The sequence below is a fragment of the Staurois parvus genome, unplaced genomic scaffold (assembly GCF_062004578.1).
Source record: "Staurois parvus isolate SC_StPar_1 unplaced genomic scaffold, SC_StPar_1.0 ptg000091l, whole genome shotgun sequence".
Classification (NCBI taxonomy): domain Eukaryota; kingdom Metazoa; phylum Chordata; class Amphibia; order Anura; family Ranidae; genus Staurois; species Staurois parvus.
The window spans coordinates 5,196,992-5,221,680 of record NW_028317887.1 but is presented as its reverse complement, the minus strand read 5'-3'; the positions used below and the strand labels follow the sequence as shown (position 1 = coordinate 5,221,680).

General features: G+C 40.4%; 1 protein-coding gene across 1 annotated transcript in view; it reads left to right on the top strand.

Moving 5' to 3' along the window:
• LOC149468191 (low-density lipoprotein receptor-related protein 2-like) overlaps positions 1 to 24,689 on the top strand; it is a 106,244-nt gene that overhangs the window by 50,765 nt on the left and 30,790 nt on the right. The window contains exons 15-24 of the mRNA XM_089670599.1: positions 971 to 1,180; positions 1,260 to 1,379; positions 3,478 to 3,642; positions 4,860 to 5,075; positions 7,124 to 7,359; positions 12,072 to 12,201; positions 12,341 to 12,519; positions 20,355 to 20,541; positions 22,881 to 23,099; positions 23,185 to 23,368. Coding sequence (XP_089526725.1) covers positions 971 to 1,180; positions 1,260 to 1,379; positions 3,478 to 3,642; positions 4,860 to 5,075; positions 7,124 to 7,359; positions 12,072 to 12,201; positions 12,341 to 12,519; positions 20,355 to 20,541; positions 22,881 to 23,099; positions 23,185 to 23,368 — 1,846 coding nt within the window. The remainder of the gene's footprint in view (positions 1 to 970; positions 1,181 to 1,259; positions 1,380 to 3,477; positions 3,643 to 4,859; positions 5,076 to 7,123; positions 7,360 to 12,071; positions 12,202 to 12,340; positions 12,520 to 20,354; positions 20,542 to 22,880; positions 23,100 to 23,184; positions 23,369 to 24,689) is intronic.

Here is a 24,689-nt window from a genome sequence, read left to right as displayed (position 1 = left end):
AATCCTTTTTATTAGCCAGATAACTTTTCAATGGCCCTTATGGACATATTTGTCAATTTTTAGAATGGGTCATTTCTGATGCGTCAAGTCTCAGAAATGGAAGCGGATGGTGTGCATGTACTGGTCTTTTTGTAGATAAGGTAATGTGCAGCTGGCTCATTCTTTATGGACTGCAGTTCTACATTTATGATAACATGCTGGCTTGAAATGTATTATGGATTAATGGTCCAAATAAACAAAGATGGGAGAGTAAGACATTATCAGTCTTGGACAACATGCGTGCCAGATCATTCCAGGCATGGTTAAGAAGATCCAAATATGGGCTTCAGAAGGGGTCAGTCAGTTCATATTAACTTAAGTGCTTAGAAGCCTCCAGGTGCTGTTTTACTGAGTGGCTTAGTTAACTTTGTGGACTCAAAGCAGAAGGCTTTGACTTTGAGCATGTTGATTCCCCATGTATATTGCTCAAATACCACATGCTAAAGCAAGGATGCTCCTTTGGCTTATAGCAGACTGATGACATCTCTTGCAAGAGTAGATCTACTAGTGTTAACTTTCAAAAGTGTAATTTGAATGTGAACATTCAAAGTGGTTGTCCAGCTAAAACCATTTTTTTGGGTAGTGAGGAAAGGTTAGAAAACATGTTGGGTTTTTACTATCCGTGACTCGCTATTTCCCCTTCCTGTCCTGGAAGTTTTAACAAGGATGTTTGAGAACATCGGCAACAGGGAAACCACCATTAAGTTGACCTACTCTATTTAAATAAGTTGTTTTTTATTGCTAATGAAGATTACCCTCATGTTTGGTGAAATGATGGACACACAGTACAGAAATTAAAAGGAAATCCCTCTAATGAAGCCCTGCAGGGTAATAGAAACCTGCAAGAGTTCTAATCATACTCTGCTGATATATTAAAAAAATTGGTTAGCCAATTTAAATGATTCTAATCGTTTGTTTTTGGTTTTTTTAGGATTTTATTCATTTGGCCTTTTAAAAAGAAAATTGTCCAAACTGAAGGATCACTTCACAAACCCATTAATGGATGCCTTTGAACCCTACATATTATCTTATAACAATGCAACAATTGAAATTTGGGATAGAAGGACCATGAAGTTGGTTTCCTCGCATAATGAAGAAACTGTGACCAAACTTATGATCGTAACATCCAGTCTTATCAAGGGCAAGCAATTTTTGTTACCTTTTTTTACTGGTTGTGTATTGTAAAATTTTCACTTAATTTACCTTTACTCTTTTTTAAGGAAGTAATTCGGCTTGTGAATTGGATAATGGTGGCTGTATGTCTGAGGAAATTTGCATATCTGGCCCTATGAAGATGATGAACTGCCTCTGCCCAGATGATCGGGATAGCTGCTTTCTTGGTAAGTTTTTGGGTTTTACCATATTCCCAGGCTGGAATGAAAGCCATAGTTTAAAGCGGTGAGTAGTGAAAGCAACAAAATACTCAGTACGTCATCTCTTAATGTATAGATCGAATTTTAAAGGTACAATCTGGTACCAAGCAAAGGTATCCAAACACATTAGCACTGGCTTAGGGCAGAACAAAGTAACCTTTCATGCAAGCCCTAAATGTCACTAGGTTTTGATCTGGTAAAACTATGTACAAAGCTATGTTGACCAAAACTGTCCTAAGTGACCTTTCTGGGGAGTGTCTGGATGAAACGCCTGCTTTGTTCATGGAGATATGGAGGAAAGACTCTGCCAATTAAATTACCTGATGCAGGCAGAGGTGCATGGGGAGTGTTGGGACAAGGTCATTCAGCGCCCAGGGCAAAGATGCCAAACTGCATAGCCCCCTCGGTTCAAGTTTAGTGGATCCTACACCCAGAAATCACTAATTTGTCAATCACTGCTACTGTTAGCCTTGTAACAGAAGGAAAGCACCCCCATCCCTACAGTAAACCTCTGTACCCAGGGAAGCCACCCCTTGGCCTGGCCCTGTGCATGGGTACTCTGCTACAGAAAGTTTAGTGTCTTCGACCTGCTTATGGGGAGACGTTTCTTGGTTTTTTTTTTTTGTTTTGTTTTTTTTTTTTAATGCCCTACTTACATGGAAAATGCCAGATAATTTCAAATGCTCAAAATGTGAACCTTAAGTTTACAGTAGATCTAGGGACATTAACAGAATTGTTTAGCCTATAATAGTTTTGAGTATGTTGTCTCTAGTTTAGGAGCATCTATATAAAAAATATTCATGCAAGTAGTACTGCACGAACTAGAAGTGATTGGGGCAGGCTTTCTTATTGGAAACCTAAGCTAGCCTTAGTCTTGTCCCTAACAAGGCTGAGCGTAAATACTAGAAAAGTTAAGCCCCTCCAAGACAGTAATACTATTTCTCAGAAATTTTTTTTAAAGTAGTTGTATGGAAGGGCTTGTTCACAAGGTACTCTGTGCTTTTGAATGGCACCACCAAACCGAACCAACACTTCTGCATGGTAAAACACAAGGTTTTGCCATACTTGTGGTATGAACCAGCTCTTCATCAAAAAAAAAAAAATAGTAAGCATGTTAGAACACATAGCAGCTTTAGAAATTATAAAACAAGGCTCAGTTTTGAGAGTGCAGTTAGCTTTAAATGTCTCCTAAGTTACAAAAGTTCTTTCATGTCTCCTAAGTTACAAAAGTTCTTTCAAAGATCCTACACGTTCCTGACCTGGGCCTGACCAAAAATGTCCTTTTCCAGAAAGGGGGGGAATCTTACCATGAATAAAATTGAAAAGGTCCAAAAAAGTGACAAAATATTAGACACAATGGAAAAATACGAAACCCTAAACTGAGTTACCCTATATAACGCAGCAGTCTCATCACTGTAAAACTATTTACATTTCATCAAATTCTTGCTGAAGGCTTCCCAACATTGAGGCTTGATTTTGTTCAGATTGTTAAAGCCAACACGATTTGTTATACTACATAGGGCTTGAACTCTGCAAGGTGAAGTGTGTTTGACTAAAACTTGGAACAGACTTTGATTTATAAGAATCTCCCAAGCTCAAGCCCTGTTCTATTAGCAACACAGGATGATCTCTTGCATATAACATATTCATTAATCTCCAGGTAAGCACTCAGCTAATACTCCAACCTTCTCCACCCCTTCCCTGGGACCATGTGATCCTGGGTGGTTGCTCCATTACCATGGAAAACGGAATATCTTTCGAATTTTACAAGCTACGCACTGCCATAAACTGGCATGCAACCCCCTGTATAGTTTTAAAGATGACTCTGGCTGTAGAGAAGCTCCCTTCAATTGACAATGAATCAGAGGTGCCCAGCAACTTTTCAGAAAACATTTAGGGTTCCTCAGAGGATTCATTTTTAGGCATTCTACAGACTGGCAGATTTTTTTTACTGGATGCTAAATTTTTCTAATTTTTGTTTGTGCAAGAAATGCTTTTAGGCAATTACTGTTAGAATTCCACCTTGTAGTGACAGTTGCTCTTGCATATGATGTAATCTTCACAGATGTATCAAAAAACATACTTTTCACAAAAGCTTTGGTTTGTGGACGAACCTTTTTTCTGTGCCGAGATGGAAAAGAATGTGTATCCTTGCAATATATGTGTGATGGAGAAAATGACTGTTTGGATGGCTCAGATGAGGAGGACTGCAAAAACTACTGTAATGAAGGTAATAAAATTATATTGTATCTGCCTTTTGTGGAATATGAAGACTGATGTGTGCCTGGTCATTTTGTACTTTGACAGCAGCACTGGGGATAAGCGATGCTGCCTGGTTCAGTTGGTAAACGAATCTTGCAAATATGTGGGGAGGGGGGATAAAGAAACTTGCTAAATTCTGCCTATTTGTAGGGATAATGGGTAAGCTGTTAAAGGCATTGGAAGCTGGGCACTGTCATGGGAGTTATGTACCAATGCCATAATAAAATGAATAAAGCTATTCCTCACAAATAACCATGGTGCTTCTGGAATGTAAACATAGCGCTGTGGGACGTAGGTGAAGTAATTGACCAAATATGGCCTTGACCATTTAGTCTGTTAGCCGAGAGATGGGGATGAGGCCCTTGTTCCAAGCAACATGGGGACAAGGTGCCTTTGCAATGGGGTCAGCAAAGCATCTTTACATCCTTCACTGGCACAAAGTACCCTTCCAAGACTGAGGGCAAGTAGCAGAGATTTGGGAAGGGTGAGTGACATGCTTCCTGCCTCTAATTTCTTTTGCCAGCTAGGATACTTGCTTAGATAAGGGTCGTGTAGTATAGATTTTGGGAGGGAACCCCAGCCTGTTTAAGGAACAGTACACCTATTGTGTACTATCCCTGTATAAGGTGTGGGGTCCTCCTTAATCCATACCATACCCTTACCCCAGTAGAGATCAGATTTGACACCTTGCAGTCACTTGATATGTCCTTGCCGTACAAATGGGTGCATGGAATTTGAGAGGGTTTGCAGTCGCTTCTGAATGTTCACTTCATCCCAATGGCTGCATAGCATTTTTCAGAGCGGGATTCATAATGGTGTCAACATTGGACCATGCCTGCATACCGTGTGTTCAAACAGCAGCTTGTCATCTCTGCCATAACCTTGTGTGATTGGGTGACAATACTGGAACACAACTGAAAGGTGAGGACAAACTGTTGCCCTAGTAGCTGGAAATACCTAAACAGATCTTCATGGCAGATCATTGGGTATTTTAAGAAGCTGCAGACTTCAGAATAATTGAACATGACTTTTCAAAGCGACACATTAACTGGTATAATTTTAGAGACTATTTACATATGTTATCGATTTTGAAGTAATGGAATACTACAAAAATAAAGGCTCTTTGGTTAACTGTTTTTTAATGGGTCTTCACCACTTTTTTCTTATAATAAATCAATCTCGAAGACTTTTTCCAGTGCGCAAATGGTACAAAATGTATTGAGAAGAGATACCGTTGTGATGGAGTGCCACAGTGTCCTGATGAATCTGATGAAAAAAACTGCTGGAGACCAACATATGCCTCTGCTGTTAAGTGTTATTCGAGGACTTGCTGTGTTCCCCAGAATTGGATCTGTGATGGTAAACCAGACTGCCTTGATGAGGCTGATGAGCAAGGCTGTGGTAAGCCAAATCTATTTGACCAAACTGTGCCAATCAGAGTTCTGTTGGCGCTCAAGCACTTTCTTGTTTGATTTAGACTGCACCAAAACTGGGATACAGTAAATATAATTGAGCAATGATTTGCAGTTGGAATGTTGCATCTTAACTAAATGGATATGGCATGTCATTTAATGATTCTGGGCAGTAGGCACCTTTTCAGAAACGTTTTTAAAAGAAAATGCAATTTAAATTACAGTAAAGATTTCATTAAATGGCATGCAATTGAAGCATACTTCATGCTATGATTGCATTCATGTAAAAGTATTTTCTTTCAAAAGTACTGTTGGTATACATTAAGAATGCTGCAAAACTTTTTTAAATGTAATAAAGCGGAGCTCCACCCAAAAGAAGTTCCGCTTTATGGATTGAATCGCCCACTCCCCATGAACAATTGGCACCTTTTTGTGAGTGGGTACCAGATTTCTCCCACTTCTGCACTGACCACATAGGTGATCAAAAATCTGGAAGTTCTCCTCCGCCAACCTCCCCTGAGTACAGGACCATTAACCATGCACAGTGGGCACCCGGCTGTGAAGCGGAAAGCTGTCACAGCCGGGTTCCCACACTTAAGTTACCTGAGAGAAGATGGCTGGTGAACACACCATTGGATTGTAGGACAAGTGAGTGGCTGTTAAGTCAGCAGCTTCAGATTTTGTGGCTGCTGACGTGAGTTTTTCAGAAGAGACTGGAGCTCTGCTTTAATAATCTGAATGTATACTAACCAGGGGCGGACTGACCATTTTGGAAACTTGGGCACTGTCTGAGGGCCCGGTGTCAGTAGGGGGCCCCATGAGATGCCCCTGCTACCTTTTTCATAGGCTTTTTTGAGTTTGGGCAAGGACACGGGCCCCATGATACCCTATTGCCCGGGGGCCCCATGAGTTGTCAGTCCACCCCTGATACTAACCATTGTAATCCTGTTTGCAAAACTATTTTTTTTTTTTTTTTTTCAAATCAGTAGCTAGTGTATTGCAGCTCACTAGTCCTAAAATGTGAGAGCTGCATTAGGCTTTTTTTATGCATGGTTTTTTTGTTTTGTTTTGGTTTTTTATTCCTCCCCACACTTGGTAATCCTGCAAACACTGTCCCCGGCTGTCTCCACTCACACCCCCTCTATCTAGTGTCATCTTATTCATCTAATTTGCAGCTGTTGGGAAAAAAAATTGTTAGGCATGAAATTGATTACCTGGTGCTGTTTAAAACTGCTTTTAATGGTCAGGCTTCTCCGGTTTTGGAATGTGTGCCCACCTGTGGTGCTCAGAGCACTGTAGTAGTGGCATTCTTCTGCTTTTGAAAATGGGTCTACTCTTGTAATTTTTTAAATATTTTTGTTAGTACATCTTACAAATATTGACTAGTTCTTTGGCAGATATTTTGAAAATTGTTTTGACTAAATGTGGCTACCTGATAATACCTGACTTTTAGAATTGAATACATGAGCATTGTCGCCCCCAAAAAAGTTCATCTCTTTATGATGCTGGCACACTTATCAGCATGATAGCTTATCTTTTGAGCCCTCAGGTGAGTGGTTCAGTACTTCCAACTGCTGTCTAGACTGCCTTTTTAAAAGGGGTAATTGTAATACTGTCATTTTAAAAAAGGTTCATTTCCAGAGGACATCCTCAATACTTGGGTAGGGCATCGCATGTTTTCAGTTGTATGGGGATTCCCAGGACCACTTTAGTATAGTAGATTTAGATGAACTTTACAATTAACTAAAGCCTAACCTGCTAATGCTGTTACTGCAACAGGTTTCCCCCCCCCCCCTTTTTAGGATAATGGTAACTACATTAAAAAAAAAAATGGCCATTGAAGCATCCCTGTCAAGTGTTGATGATTTCTCAACCCTCTAACTGCCATTGTTGCTATAGACAGCTTAATCTTTAAAAAAATGTTAGTGAACTACCTGGCACTTCCCTAATGCTCATTTCTTGCAACATTTTGTCATGGCAAGGAGTTTGACTTCATACTCTACCAAAAGCTTAATTTTAAATGCTTTACACTTGCAGAACGTAAGGAATGCAGCAGTAACAAGTTCCAGTGTACTAATGGACAGTGTATCTCCTATTCTATGCGCTGTGATGGAGACAAGGATTGTGATGACCACTCAGATGAACAGAACTGTACAATCTCTAAACATGTCCAATGTCAAAGTGGGGAATTCAAATGTCTGTCTGGTGAATGCTTGCTAAAGGAATGGAAATGTGATGGTACCAAAGACTGTAAAGACGGAAGTGATGAAAAGGTAAAATATACTTATTCTACAGGATTTATATAGCGCCAACAGTTTGCTCAGCGCTTTACAATATAACGGGAGACAATACAGCTCAATAAGAGGGTTAGGAGGGCCCTGTTCCTTGGAGCTTACAATCTAAGAGGGAGGGGTTAGTGGTACAAAAGGTAATGACTGTGGGGGATATACTGGTAGGAGGAATAGAAAATTCCTTTATTAGCAGAGTACAGGATTGGCCAGGGGCGGACTGACAACTCATGGGGCCCCCGGGCAATAGGGGATCATGGGGCCCCTGTGTCATTGCCCAAACTCAAAAAAGCCTATGAAAAAGGTACCAGGGGCATCTCATGGGGCCCCCTACTGGCCCTGGGCCCTCGGGCAGTGCCCGAGTTTCCAAATGGTCAGCCCGCCCCTGGGATAGGCTTCCCTGAAGAGTTTTTTTTTTCAGAGATCGCCTAAAAGTGAGCAGAGTAGGTGATCTGGGTGGAGAGTTCCAGAGGATGGGGGAAGCTCTGGAGAAGTCCTGGATCCTAGCATGGGAGGAGACAAGGGAGCTAGAGAGCAGGAGGTCGTGCGAGGAGCGGAGAAAGTAAGTTTTGGGTGATATTTGGAGACCAGATTGATGTAATTTGGGGCAGCGTTATAAATGGCTTTTGTTAATGTGTTTTAATTTTATTGGGCTATGGGGAAGCCAGTGGAGGGATTGACAGAGAGGGGTGGCAGATATGGAACGGTTAGTAAGGTGGATGAGTCTGGCAGCAGCATTCATGATAAACTGAAGAGGGAATAGCCTGCGATGAGGTAGGCCAATGAGGAGTGAGTTCTTGGTTCACCAGGCAACTGCAGTGTGTGTGTGTGTGTGTGTGTGTGTTTTCGTTTTTTTTATTAAAGCGGTGTTTAAAGTAATTCACCTATCAAAATACAGTGTACAGTTTTACGTTACAAAGTATTTTAAATTTTGTTCATTCTTGTGATCAAGCCCCTCTGCCAGAAATTTGTTTGAGGGTCCTTTTTTTGCAAAGCAGGTTAGTCACTGGACTGTTTAAAGCATAAATTCTGAGACCAAATTAAAGGCAATGTAGCACCTCTTAATAAATTAAACTGGGAAGTACAAAATCTGCTTCCAGGTTCTATTGTCAAAACCTAACTGAACAAGCCAAAGTTGGTAGCTGATGTGCTACCATGCATAACTTCTCCAGATTTTGGGTTTAGTAAATTAATCCATAGCCTCTATTGCAAATGTCGCCCTCCCATCTTTATAACTTCTGTCATGATAGAAAAAGTATCATGACAAGTTATAAAGATGGGAACCATGAACCTTAGCCATCCCCTTGCTCGACTTGAAAATGAACCTCCAGTGACATTGAGCAATGCCTCAGGAACAAGCTGAGACATTGCTCAATGTCACTGGAGGTTCATTTTCAAGTCGAGCAAGGGGATGGCTAAGGTTCATGGTCCCAGCATTGGCATTGCATCAGCTTGTATTGGCAAGGAGGATTAAAGGCCTGTGTACCAGGGGCTTTTGTGTGCATTAGAACTGCTTCTTGCAATACAAGTTAATGGAGATGCAAAAACTGCTTAAAGCAGATTGATACAGCTTGGAGATGCAGGTCAATGAGGTCAAATGCACATAGGTCTTAAAATTATCTTAAATGCAAGTGGAATTCATATGAAGGCAAACTGCATTTGTCCATGTGGCCCATTCAAAACTATGCAGTAATGAGTGAACACAATTCTACTGTGGTGCAGTTAACTGACTAGCACCCCAATGCACTCAACAGTGGAGGACATTGCACCACAAGGCACCACTACACACACCATGCATTTTGGCATGCAATAGTGAGTCTGTGTCATGTCAAAGTACACTTACAACCAGATCCTGTAACCGCTTCAAAATTTTAAATCTAACCTAAAGTCTGCTTATTGGACAAGGCGTACTTACACTGAGTGAAAGACTGACAGCACTGTAAATGCAGTGCAAAAAATCTCAGCCCAGTTTTATATCCTGTACAGGGCACTACAGGAAGCTTATAACTTTTCTAAAGTAAGAACTGGATAAAACTGGACCAGGGGCGGACTGACCATTTAGCCACGTGGGCACTGCCCGAGGTAATTAGGGGGCCTCATGAGATGTCCCTGATACCTTTTTCATAGGCTTTTTCTTCATGTTCACAATCCTGTGCAATGTCCTTTGTCTTTCAGTCACTTGACAATGTCAATTGCACTTGTGCTTATCTGACTTCCCAGAAACTGTATGTTGTCATAACCTTTTGATACTGCACTTCATGACCAGGCAAAAACTGGTAACATCAGAGGCACCAGCTAAGCCGGCATTAACAATTTGCTCTTTTTGAAGCTCAGTAAGCTCTGACACTACTCCGTATTACTAGCAGCGCACGCAGTGAATGGTGAAAGTGAGGCTTCCCACCCACTAGCTGGGGGTGTCCTCACACAGCAGGAACAAAGTTACATCAATCATACTTTCAATGAGAAACATGTCATCACTTTCACACCTGAAAATCATGTTTCAATTTGTCTAACACCTGTATGTCTCATATGTAGCCAGTTCAAATAGTGTCAAGTTTAAATGAAGAAAACATTGTGACTATTTGGTTAAAAATTTTAATGGTGGTCTGTAGTGCTTGCGTAGAGGCACTATTGAAATGTAATAACTTGCCTTAATCTCCTGTACCTCAAATTCAATGTCGTGGCAACTGTCAAGTTGTAACAGTTTCCAATTTAACTGGAGATTGAGGGTCCTGTGTAGAGCACAAGGAATATGGGTGTCAGATTCAGCAGTTATTTCTGGGCATGCTATGCAGTAGTGTGGGTGAGGCCCACTGTCTACCTCTAGAGGGCAGGTTAGAAACCACAAGCCATTTAGTATTTACACATTGGTTCCCATGTGTTTGACCCCCTTCACAGCTGGAACCAACACGTTGTATTCTCTTCTAAAGTGAAACATTACAAGATGGGGTTGCAGAACATGCCCCATACCTCACAAGTCACTAGTGTCTCCCAAGACACAACTTCATTCCCTACAATAGGTTTGTTCAGAATTCAGCTCACAATTTACTTTACAGGAAGTCACCACTTAGAACTGATGCAAGGCCTTGTTCCTGTGACTATACAGGCCAGGTCCCTAGGTTAACTGTCCCTCAGCTGGTCCCAGAGGAATAGCATGCTGCGAGGTGGGGTACACTAAGCGCACCCGTCCACTTGCCAAACAGGGCCAAAGGCACCCACTTCCTCAGATTGGCTTCCATAACTTAAATTGTTTCCCAACCCACGAAGGGTAAAATGTACAGGTTTAACCCTTGTAAAGAAGTACATCTGCATGTGTGCACAACTGTCTTGTCACAACTCAAGGTGGCATATCCTGGATGGTTAAATAACTTCAACTCCCAATATCCAATTTTTCACTCACCAAGGTTACTTATGTTGGATAACTACTTTGGTTAATTGAAGTTTCTTTACTGAGGCACTTGAGAAGTACAGATAAATCTCTCACCAGAGGTAGACCTGGCTGTGCTGCTAAACATGTTGTGGATTCTAGCAGTTTTCCCAAAAGATGAGGTTCGCAGCAACATTGTTGCACGTTGGTCATCATGGATGCACTAGTCCATAGTCACTGGAGTCCCTGAAGATGAGCCTTTTAAGGGGTATTTACAGCAGAGGCAGAATCCTATAGCTATAGCCTACGCCTCCTGACATTTGATCCCCCAAGGGGCATGAGCAAGCCCCGGGCTGAGCCTCGGCAGATGTATTTATACCCCAAATGCAGACGGGATGTGACACCTCTACAGAGAAATGTCATACCTCCCAACCCCCACAGCAATCCAGATATTTAGAGACACACCATAAATGCAATAACATGGCAACACAGCATAAAATAAAGGTATATAATGTGCACCTGTCTACAGTAGTCTTGGGATCAGCCATGCTCTGGAATACTTGAGCAGGTTTCTTCTGGCTGTTACATTTTCAGTGCTTCTCTTGCATGTTTAAGTCCTTCAGTTTGAGTCCAGCTTCCAGGCTGGACTGAAATTCATCAAAGCAGCAACTCACAAGATGGTCCAATTTTTGCAGCTGTTGCAGTCACCAAATGAGCTACACAGCACTCTGGCATGGGGGATATCCCCTTTTGGACTACCTGGGAGCCCTATGTTGGGTCTATCCACTGTTGCAACCATTACCTAGTCTTTCACAGAAACCTGTTTATATGAAGGCTTCTATTGCTGACATCTGCTGCTGCTTGGTTATAGTGGTGCTTTGGCTTAAACACTGGCTCTCTAGCCCAAAGCAAGTATAGACATGGTGGGGGGGGGGGGGGACTTGTTGAATGCCTATTACCAAATTAAACTGGAACTAGCATTTTGCAGAAAACTGTAAATGCTAGTAGTACACATTTTCAGTCTTACCTGGTGTCATTCAAAATTCAGTGGTAAGAGGCTAGTAATGAAATTTTGGTAATGGATTCATGTTACAATAAAAGCGTAGTATTGGGTTGTAGACTAAGGTTTACTGTATTTGCTTGTAAAGTGAAAGGGATTTAAGTAATGCTTTAGCAGGTTGTGAGTAACACATCCTACAAAGGTCTGCCTCCTGACTGCTTCTCTTGCTTTACTTTAGCAGTGTCTCACATCTTATGATCCTTAGCAGGCATATAAATAGATTTTAATATGCTCTGATGATCACGCCAGCTTTTTTCCCCCTAACTTTAGGACTGTAAATTGGAGAAGATCACTTGTGAAAATGAGCAATGGGCTTGTGCTAGTGAAGATCAATGTATTCCTTACTTCTGGCGGTGCGATGGTCGCAAGGACTGTAGAGATGGCAGTGATGAAGTTAACTGTAAGGTTTTAGCAAGAAGCACTTCTGCATATAAAAAATTATTTTGATCAAACTTACAGATGGTCTGAAAAAGCCTTTCCAATGTTTTACTTTTTTTTTTCTTTTTTTTTTTTTTTTTTCCCCTTCTGCTACTTTGAAGGTAAACCACAGATGTGCAAAAGTAACAAGTATCAGTGTAAAAATTTAGACTGTGTTCCAACTAATGTTGTTTGTAATGGACAATCTGACTGTCTGGACGGCTCTGATGAGGGTGGAAAATGCAATGTGCCATGTGAAGAAAAATGTTACTTTGCTTGTTTTAAGTCACCATCTGGTCCAGTGAGTAAAGTGCAAAAACTAAGACAAAATGTACATTTGAACCTTTTAATTTGATCAGTGTTAAACTGACCACATGTATTACAATCTGATTGTGTGCTCATTAGACTTGGCAAGAACTAAAGTGCATAGTGTGAAACCATGCCTTATTACCTATGAACTGGATTGTTTAGGAGGTTCTTCATAGTTGTAGCTTTTTTTTTTTGCTATAATCAAAACACAAATTTTGAAGAAACGTGCTTTGTTTGCAAAATTTTGTAACCTCTTCATGAATGCCAAAATTTACTCTTTTTAGTTAAATAAAAAAAAAAAGTGTAGATTTGGTCTGTGAAAGTTGGTCTACAAACTATGGTATACAGTGTATTTGAAAATTGATCAATCCTGATGTACTGATTTGCTGATCACATTTCTTGAGGCCCTAGTAGGAGCCATGGCAAGTGTCGTGTGGGTTTTTTTCTCTCAATTTTTTGACGTGTTAGAAATAGCTTTTCACTTGTAGTTCAGTATCACTGATCACGTGATCACCATTAGAGTGAATCTTCAGAACACAACCGGCAATAAATAACCTGACTGGAGTTTTTTTTTTTTTTTTTTTTTTTTTAATTTAAATATTTATTTTTTCATGTTACAAAAAATCCATAGGAGACACAATACATATAAATATTCATTACATTTCTACTTTACCCCTTCTAATAACTCTTTTCTTTCCCACCCTCCCCTCCGCAGGTTCTCTCCCACTCTAATCTGCCGAGGCCTAATAACTTTAAGTAACGTCCTAGTTTATAGTTTTCTATATTTCTCTTTCAATCCTGATTTTTCCCATTTTTCCCATCTCGTATAGTATACTCCCATCCTATCTTCCTGCATATGGTAAAATTTTTCCATTCTACTAATCTGGTTTACTCTATTGATCCAGTCTTCCTCCTTCGGCACCTCTGTTTTCTGCGCCAACTTGGGTATCAAACCTTATGCAGCATTTAAATAGTTCCATACGCCTGATTCTTTATATTTACTGATGTCTCAACATTATGTAGGAGACACATCGTTTGGTCTAACCCTATGTCATTTCCAGTTATTTCTATCAATTTAACTGTTGTCTTCCAAAAAGCTTGACTTTTCGGACATTCCCACCATATGTGAAACACCATGCCCATTTCCCCACATCCTCTCCAACACATTTTTGAATTTTCCCCACTCATCTTATGCTCAATACTCGGTGTAATATGCCATTGTGTCAAACACTTATAATTAATCTCCACCTCTCTCATACTAACGTTCTCTTGTATCAATCTAAATATCTTTTTCTGTTTATCCTCGTCTAACACCACATCCATATCTCTTTCCCATTTCGTTATAAAAATTAACTTTGTGTCTGTCTAATTCTGTGAGTATTCTATAGATTTTAGCAATACAGTGTTTCCCATCTCTACGTGTTTCTAGCACCCTTTCAAACATATTCCACTCCTTTTTTAATCTCAGGGGTTTTGGGAGATTTCCAATGAAACATTTTAATTGATGATATTTCCACTCATCTAATCTAGTAAAAATATCTCCCTTCTCTTAATTCTTTAAATGATCTCAATTCCCCCTCTACCAGTACATCTCTCAATTGGATATCTTCCTTTTTAAACCATCTCCCTGATATCTCATCCTTTCCTGGGGGGAAATACTCAGTGTTTGCAAGAGGCATTAATATAGACTTGAATTCCCATTTCATGTTTTTGTGTAAATTATCCCATACCCTTAAAACATTTAAAGTGTAAATACTTGTGCTTTCTTTAACCTCCCTGGCGGTATTCCCGAGTATAGCTCGGGGTAACATTTCAGTACCAAAAGCGGTAACCCCGAGCTACACTCGGGAATACCATGCGGCGCTGCTCCGGCATGTTGTCTTCACTTACCTTACCCTGCGCTCCCATGATGTGTCCCCTGCAGCGTCCCCGGCCATCTCCTCCGGCCGATGCTGGCATCCGGGTTCTGTGTCCTGTCCCTGTGACGTCGGGACGTACGGGCGCCGCCGGCGGCGGGAAATTTAAAAATTTTAAAAAATGTCTTTTTTTTTTTTTCATTTTACACAGTAAAACATTGCTGTTTCAACCTATTTCACATACATATTGTCCCTAGTGCTTTGTCCTGCGCCCTGCCTGCATTTTGTCTGTTCTTTCTGCCTGGAAACTGAGAAATGTCCATGGCGTCCAAAAAGTGTCCCTTTAGGTCAAAAGCGTTTAGATCAGCTAGAGAACAGCGATAGTAAATCAGAACCACTTACAGAATTGAGTGATAATGATTCGTGGGGGAAATTCGTCATCAGAAACTGAAAACGATTTTGCGACTGAGCTCAGCAATGTGCGAACTTGGCGCTCTATTTCACATTTCAGTGTTTTTGGTTTGATTATATTATTGAATTAAATTTTTTATTTTTATATTATTTTTATGATTATTTATTAAATTATAATTTATGATTTTGTGTTTCAAATTTTATCATACCCGGGATGTTTACTAGACTCTTGTTCGGACAGATTTCAGTGAGTTTTTCCTAAAAATTACAGCCTACAATAAAAAAAATACATATTTCCATGCAAAAAAATGGTACCGCTTTCAGCACCAAAAATCTGAAATAATCATACCGCCAGGGAGGTTAATTCTTCTATATTGTGCTGGAACCCATATCATCTTACTCAAACTAATTCCACTCAGTTCATTTTCAATTTTTACCCAACTTTTCCCCTTATGGTTAAATGTCCAGTCATAAATTCTTGCTAAAATTACTGCTTTATAGTATCTCTTGACATCAGGTAGTCCCATTCCCCCTTTCTCTTTAGTCCTAAATGTTTTGTATGATATTCTTGGTTTTTTATTCCTCCATATATATCTTAACATTTTTTTTATTATCTTAAAAAAAGCCTCTGGGAGTTTGATTGGAACCATTTGAAATCTATACAGTATTTTAGGTATAATTACCATTTTAACTAGGTTTATACGTCCTATCCATGATGGATTTCCTCCTAATATTTTTAATTCTTCCTTGGTCTCATTTATCAAAGAAATATAGTTTAATCTATACAATTGTTTATATGAGAGAGCAAGTTTTATTCCTAGGTATTTTATATCTTTTTCTCTCCATATAAAGGGGAATTCTTTTTGTAGCTTTTCTTTTTCGCTCTTTGGTATATTGATGTTCAGAATCTGTTTTTGTTGGAATATGGTGAACTATCAAATCTAAAAATTAATCCTTCAGGATCTTCATTATATTTGGTAGTGTTATTCGGGGGTTGCCTACATAAAACAATAGGTCATCCGCAAACGCCGCTACTTTATGCTCTATATTTTCTGTCTGGATTCCCTTTACCGCTCCACTATTCCTTATTATTGACAACAGGGGTTCCAATGATAAAACATACAACAAGGGGGACAATGGGCAGCCCTGTCTTGTTCCATTGGATATCCCAATGGATTCCGACCTCTCCCCATTTACCGTGATGATTGCGGTGGGCTCCCTATATAATTTAACTATCCACTCACGCATTCTCTCTCCAATCCCCAACACTTCTAAGTTGTCCATCATAAAGCCCCAGTCCACTCAAACGCCTTCTCAGCATCAATTGACAAGAGCACCACCGGGGCTTTCCCTTTTCTACTTTTCTGAATAAGCATCAGAGTTCTCAACCCATTATCTCTACCCTCTCTCCCTGGGACAAAGCCCACCTGATTTCCATGAATCCATTCAGGCATTAGGTCTTTCAGCCTATTTGCTAGAACCTTTGCGTACAACTTGGTATCAGTGTTCAGTAATGAAATTGGTCTATAGCTGGAGCACTGAGAAGGATCTTTTCCCTCCTTGTGAATGAGTACAACATGGGCCTGAAGAGATTCTCTCCTCCCTTCCATCCCACCTCCCAAATCGTTCATATACTTCTTCAGCTTAGGTAACAATAATTCACTATATTTTTTTTTTATAGTACTTAACTGTGTAACCATCCGGTCCTGGGCTTTTTCCACCCCCTGTACTTCTTAATGCTTTTATTTCTTCCTGGGAAATTTCCGCATCCAAGGAGGTCAATTGTGCTTCACTTAGCTTTGGAAATCCCGCGTTTTTAAATATATCATCCTTTTTTTCGTTGATACCCTCTCCAATTTCTTTAGGAGAACCTTGGACTAATATACAACTTTCTATAGTACTCTGTGAACACTTTAATAATCTCTTTAGTTGAGTGGACCAACTCCCCCTTAGGACTTTTTTTCTTTTCTATATAATTACTATTTTTCTTTTTATTCAGAGCTCTCAAGTATTTTCCTGGTCTATCTCCCCATCTATATCTTTCGCTTAATACTTTGTTTTATATACGCTTCTCCTCTCCTCTTCCGTCGATCTCTCTAGCTCATCTTTTTTTAATCCATTAACTTCTGTCTTGTTTCTCTTGTTTTCTTCTTATGAATCTGCTCCAAGTCCAGGGTTTCTTTTAGAAGCCCACTAACCCTCTTTCTTTTTTTCTTCCTTGCTCCCATCGCAATCAGGATTCCTCTTATATATACCTTATGGCTTTCCCATACTGTAGCTGTCGATACTTCCTCTCTCATTCTCCTTTAAAATATACCTTGATCTCTTCCCCGATCATCTGAGCTATATCCTCCGCCAAGAGAAGAGCCTCATTTAACCTCCATCCTAAGCCTCCCGTCCAGTCTTCCCCATCCCATTTTCATTATGACAGGGGCATGATCCGAGCATGTTGTCTCTATTTCTATTTTAACCAACAGTTCAATGAGTTGATGGTCTATTAAAATATAATCCAGTCTCGAGTATATCTCGTGTGCATTAGAGAAGAAGATATAGTCTGTCTTTCATATGCATTATTCTCCAGGTGTCCACCAGTTGGTACTCGTGGATCGCTTTTTTCAAAGCTCTCAGAGACCTACCTCCTTCTCTCTGCACAGAGGAGGTTGCATCCTTTTGTGGGTCCATACAGAGATTTAAATCTCTTGCTGCTAACGCCCTTTTTTAAAATCTATCAATTTTTTTCAGCAGACCCCTCAAATAGATCTCCGGCTTCTTGTTGGGGCAATATATATTGGCTAATGTACACTCTATTCCCTGTAGTTTACCTTTCAAGAACAGGAATCTCCCCTCCGGATCGGTCTTTCTATCCTCCAGCTCAAATCTCATATTCTTTGCCAATCCTATTGCCACCCCTTTTGCTGTTTTAATTGGAGAGTCAGCATAATACCATGTTGGATAATATATGAATTTTAATTTCACATTTGACTCTCTCGAAATGTGTCTCCTGTAAAAATACCACTGATGTTGCCCTATGATGTAACTCTTTAAACAACTTAAATCTTTTCCCAGGACAATTCAACCCATTCACATTATGTTATAAACTGTATTTCTTCCATCCTTATTTCTGTCTCTCTCCTCTAATTCGCCGCCTCCTATTAGGCCCTACTATCGTGCAGAGTATTAGCCCAGCAGCCCCCCCACCCTCTTATTTTTCCCCTACCCATTTTTAGGCTTGTAAGCTGCCTACAAATCATTTGTGGATCTATTTCCACCATTGATTTAAAACTTTGGGCGTAAGCTCCGCCCATGTACGGCTCACCTCTCCTCCGACCTCCCCAGATCCCCTCTATCAACTGGACTCAGCAAGAATCTTTACTTCCCCCCCCCCCCCCCCCTTAACCGGAGCTTCCAGAAGGGCTTCCACATCGACAGGGGAGAGACTAGGGGGGTGAGAGAGGGAAAAAGCAGATTTTTTTACCTCTCCCTCCTTTCTCTCCCCAACCCCTGGGCCTCCCTCCCCCTGCCCCCGACCTGCTGCCAGTCCTCTTTTCTTGTATAATCTGTATCTCCTTTTTCTTCTTCTTCCCACCCAGCTATCTCCATTCTTTGCAAGTCCAGTCTATCACAAAAATCTCATTTCCTCCGGAAATCTCAAATAAGCTGTAACCCCATTTTTCCAGCCAATTAGAGATGCAGAGGTACCCAATCTATACTGCACATTCTGTTTTCTCATTTGCTCCAACAGGGGTCTCGGGGATCTCCTTCTCCATAGGGTCTCTGATGTTAAGTCTGCATAAATTTGGATAGTCAAATCTCTATACTTAATTAATGATCTTCCCTTGATCTTCTTCCATATCTCATCTTTGACCCCAAATTTTTGGAACTGGACAATTATATCTCTTGGTCTTTCCTTTTCAGTAGCCTGTTTGAACTTTCCTATTCTAAACACTCAATCTAGTTTGATCCCGTCTGTTTCAGGTCTGTCTCTTTATAAAGTTTAAAATTTTATTAACTAGTTCATATGTTTCCCCTTTTGCAGACTCTGGAATTCCTCGTATTCTAAGGTTACACCTTTCTTTATTTACTTGAACTTCCATCCTATAGGTCAATTTTTTCTGAGTATTCTCCAAATGGGTTATTTTTTTCCTTAGATTATCTGTTTTGGGCCTGGGTTTTAACTTTCTCCTCTGTTTCTTCCATTCTCGATAGCAGATGCCCCAAATCATTTCGAATAGCTGTCATTTCATGTTTTATCGGTTTCTCCAAACTTTGAAACATTTCTATCATCTCCTTATTTGGTACTTGTAGTTCACCGTCAAATTCTTTTTTTCCCAAGCCATCCGCTATTTGTTGGCTACAGCTGCTATTCATACCCAATGATGATAATCTAGGACTATTTCCTGAGCTAGTGTCCATTTCCCCTTTTGCACTTGCGCCTTGGGCCCTTTCTGGCGTAATATTTCCATGTGATGTAAATTTCTTTATTGTGCCTGTTTGAGACCCTTTGAGCCCTGCTCCCTTAGGACCTTTATTCTTCATATCCTCTGTATATCTTTTTTCTTCTATATTCTCAAGATGGGGTTATACCGCTCCTTTATGCTTTGTGAACCAGACAGGCTTGCTATTTTTCCTTATGTTTTGCTCTCCTAGGACACCTGGGCCTCTTCTCTTCTAAACCCTGGGAATCCTCCCCTCCCCTCCTTCACCCCTTGATCCCCTATGTCACTCAGGGGTCCACTACGCAATAAGCCCCCAACAGCTTTCACTCACCCTTCTCTTCTCAGGATGGTGGCTCCGAGCTTGAGTGGAGGGCTTTCACAGCAGCTCAGTCGTGGGGGGGATGCCTCTGGGTTTCCAATGCGGTGCCTTTTTTTTTTTTTTTTTTTTTTTTTTAATTCCCTTTTTCTCATTGGAATTCGTCCCAGGGAAGCAGGGTGGGTCTCCTGGTCACATCAGGACGCCGGCCGGCTTCTTTCCCCCAGAGATCCTCTGGCTGGTCACGTGCTCCCGCAACGTCACCTCACCTCCCAGCCGCTCGGATCTCTCTCTCGTGTAGCGCCGGGGGAACCGGTGCATCACTGCAGCCTCCGTCCAGCTCCCATCTCCGGCTCTCTGGGCTCTGCTCCACGGCCCTCCAGACTCCGGTGAGTCGGTTCCTACTGAGGGTCACTGGGGAGGTCGGGAAGCGGGACCTAGCAAGGAGCTAGTGCCGCTTGCTCCCCACAGCCACCATGTTCAGGCTCCTCCTCCCCAGGTGCATGACCTGACTGGAGTTCTTATCCATCCACACTCAGAGTATGTTTTGGCTGTAAATGCACATTATAAAGGACTTGCATACCTTATATTATTTTTAGGTATTCATTAGATTTATATTTAGCACACCTTCACACAAATTCAAAATGCACCTGGTAGTTAAAGGCTTTCACCACGATTTAAGTGATCTAATGAATGTTGAATATATGGCAAAAGTACCACAATTAGGTGCCTGTTTGGTGATCCCTGCTTCATCTGACGTGACTTTTTTTTTAATGGTTAAAAAAAACTGATTAAACTTTCTTTTCAGAAATGCATGTGTGATGGAGGCTTCCGACTAAGCAATGATATGAGTGTCTGCATTGATATAAACGAATGCAAAGAGTTTGATCCTCCACCATGCAGCCAGTCTTGTGTAAACCGAAATGGAACCTATAACTGCGTGTGTCATCCTGGATATTTCTTACAGAATGATGGCCAAAAGTGCAAAGTAACAGGTAAAGGAATCTAAAGTGAGAGCTCTTGTTACATAGATTTATATAGACCTAACCTGAGCCTGTCTTATGCTTAAAGTTTTGATATTGTGAATTTCTGTAATCCTGCAAACTAGCATCTCCCTGTTGACCTGTTATTACCTTTTTTTTTTTTTTTTTTTTTTTTTGTGTCCATAAACATTAATTTATGAGAAGTTATTTCTACACAAATGGTAAATTCAAAATTGATCAATTGCTCTACATACTATGCAATCAGCTTAAAAATCACATTCATTTGTCCAATTGCTTTCATCCTTGATTCCACAACATTTTAAGTTGACATATTTACTAGATGACAAATGAACAAGCCAACTTGGGAAGAGGTCTGCCATTAGCTCTGCACTGGTCCAGTCATAGTTAACATGCATCAATTCGCAGGCAGTTTCTCATGCTTAGCTGAAACCCTCTAAACCTCTGATTTTGGACTTAACTGTGACCTTTTTATTATGAAAAACAATGGTTTTTGTCAGCATTGCTTTTATTTTTATAATTTTGATTATATTTTTCTTGGAAAAATGTACATATGATTATAGGGTGCTTTCACTACGTGGTCTGCAGAGCATTGTGATCTTCTTGCAAGGTTGTATGAATTGTAACCTGAGGACTGGAATAGGAGGAAATTTCCCTCCTTCCACTCATTCAGCTGTGTACTGGAAAGGTGTTTTTTGCCTTTGTTTAATGTTATTGGAAGTAAAAGCAAGGAAGCATAAAAACCTACTAAACTAAATGTTGTACATACAATTGTAGGAAAACCAATTCAAGCCTACAATACATCACAAACCGTGTATGCAATATACAAATGCACAAGCTAAACGTCTCGGCAAATTGGTATGAATAATGTACGCCTACCCCGCCTCCACCTAAGAACCGTACTTGAATCACCTCCACCAGAGTCCTGCAAAGCTACCACTGTCCACATCTGTTTCGAAGACTTCCTCTACCCCGTAAACCCTGCCAGCATCATTGTCTGTTTTGAAATTCATGAATCAGTTCATTAGCATACAAATAAAAGACTAGCTTCTAAAATCAATAAATGCTAATTGGATTGGGTATTAAGTTGCTTTGTTCAAGCTACTTCAGACTTAAATTGCATCTCAAACGTGTAAAAAGTGGTCTTGTTTGAGCAGTGTACAAAATGCATAAATTAAAAAAATGATATATGTACACACTGCTGAAAGCGCTTCTTCTTTTTTTTTTTTTTTTTTTTTTTTTTTTTTTTTTTTTTGGGATCAAGTAAATTGAACTCCCGGGATATTGATCTGGTCAGTAGTACAGGGGTTAATCCGTTTCAGTTGCTTTTGGTGTTCTTGAAATGAACAGGTACACTAAATGGGCAATGTGACTATCCCCAAAACAGGGGTGGCTTTACAGGAAGAGACCACTGATCTATTTTTTTTTTTTTTTTTTTTTTTCCTACTAATCTTTTCTGACTCTCACTAGTTTTGCATTTGGCTAGGGTAAGTGTAGCATGAGGGGGGCAAAACCTTGACCCTACAGAGGTTGCACAGGCAGTCAAACTCCTCCAGGATGGCACATCAATAAGTGCCATTGCCAGGTTTGCTGTGTCTCCCAGCACAGTCTCAAGATCATGGAGATTCCAGGAGACAGGCAGTTACTCTAGGAGAGCTAGACAGGGCAGTAGAAGGTCCTTAATCCATCAGCAGGACCGGTATCTGCTCCTTTTGTGCAAAGAGGAACAGTATGAGCCCTACAAAATGACCTCCAGCAGGTCACCTGTGTGAATGTCTAAGCGATCAGAAACTGACTTCATGAGGGTGGCCTGGGGGCCCAACGTCGTCTAGTGGGCCCTGTGCCCACTGCCTGGCATAGCATAGCACTCGATTGACATTTTCCATCGAACACAAATTGGTAGGTCCGCCACTGGACCTCTGTGCCTTTATTTTTGAGAAGACATGGAGGTTACCCTTGGATGCAGCTACAAACTTATAAACACTCATCTACTGCTTGACTATATCTGCTGAATACTGAGGGTGTAGTCCTTTCACAAAAATGCATGAACACTGTATTCCAATGAAACACAATTTGTATACTTTAGACTAAGCCCTTAACACTTTCACCAAACAAAGTAAACTGGGAGCCTTTTAGAATGTGAAAAAAGCGGCAGTTCTATGTTGTGTTGGGTTGAAATTGGGCTGAGGCAGAATGTTGATGCCAAGTGCCTTTAAAGTATATGAAGGTTGCAGTAGAACGTCTACAATGCAATACCACTTTCACCATAAATCTAAGTGCGTTGCTCTGCATTTCTCATATTAACAATACCATTTGTCCATCTCCTTGTTTAGGTACAGAGCCTGTCTTGCTGGTATCGGTTCAATCTAATCTAATTTTGTACAAGATGTGGACATTAGAGGAGGACATTCTGACCTCTACCGATAGGAGTTCCATGATCTTCTCACTGGACTATGATTTAATAGAGCAGAAAGTCTTCTGGATGGACCTTAATGCAGAAAGCATCACATGGATAACCTTGAATACAAAAACCAAAGGAACTCTTGTTAAAGGTTGGAGTATGAAATGTGTTTGTATTATTATTGGAGAGCAGCAGTTTTTTTAATGTTTTTTTTTTTTTTTGTTTTTGTACTTCAGGAATTAAATCAGATTGCATAGCTGTTGACTGGGTTGGTCGCAATCTGTACTGGACAGATGGAATGGCAGGGAAAATTCTTGCGACAGCACTGAATGGAACTTGGAAGGGGTTTCCAGAATATGTAGTGGTTCTTGATGCACACTTGGATCAACCACGTTCTTTGGTCCTGCAACCTCTTAGTGGGTTAGTTCAAAATGGCTTAAAAACATGTCTTCTATTACTACACCAGGAATGAACTTACAATATATTGCAATTACATTTTTTTAGAAGGATTTCAGCAAGTAATTACAAAAGTCTATAAAAATTCCAGTTGTATATTTTTACATAGTTACATTGGTCCAGTTTGACAGCAATGTAAATATGTATGTAGCACACCTGACTCATGCCACTAGAAGCTGGAAATCACAACTACTTCAGTGCTTTTTTGTTTTGTTTTTTTTCTTCAGTGTCCCATGCCAGGTGGCTGCCCTCATGCATTGTGAATACAGGATTTCAGCAGCTCAACATGGGTGTCTTTTTTTATAAATGCTCTGCATTTTCTGAATAGAAATCATTCTGATTGAACGAGGTGCAGAGCATAACATGATCTCCCCACTGCTTTTCCACGTCCAGTCAGTGTTTCCTTATTGGAGCCCATGCTGAGTGGTCAGTGAAACATGTTCACAATGCATCAGGTTGGCCACACGGTACAGGACCTGAATGCAAGTGGAGATCACATGTAGTGATTTACAGTTTCCAGGGGCATTGGCCAGGTATGGTATATACATAGTTACATTGATGCAGCTTGGACCAATGTAATCATGTAAAAATAAATCATACCTAGAATTCTTTAAAGAGAATTTGCCATTTTCAAAACTCATTTTAAAGAGCTCTTCCCAGAAGCATGTGCTTTTTTTTTTTTTTTTTTTTTTCCCCCTACAACTTTGTTCAGCCATCAATGACTGTGAAAGACAGCTGTCTACTGCAGTAGAAGCTAAAAGGACTTTCCCACCTATGACATAAGAAAAAAGGCTGTTTACTTTGCAAAGGAAGTTGCCTTTTGCAAGGGATATTTGAATGCAGTGAGATTTATGTGGAAGGATGAGCTTCACCTCGTTCAAAAAGCTCTGGCGCAAATTAGTTTAACTTTGCAAGGAAAGTTTCAATTTTCTTTAGTAAATCAACCCCAATCACTGAGCACTTTACTGTCACTTGGCGTAAATCAGGTCATACTAGGAAGTAACATATGTTTGCTCTCCATTCCAAAATTATGCCACTGGAGAGATGAAAGGGTAAAGTAAGCATTTAAATTGTTTTGCCCTGCATGTTTTGCTCCAAGTATGTTTCACAATACTTAACAAAAGATACTCCAGTCTACATGGGGAAGGGGGAGTAGGCGAGTTGCGTGGGGAGGAGCTTTAAAAACAGGGCTTCCTATAATTTAAAATTGCTCTGACTACACCATGTTGTGGGCAGTGCCTAACATGCTCATACACTAGCGGTACCTTGCCTCAAAAGCATGCTC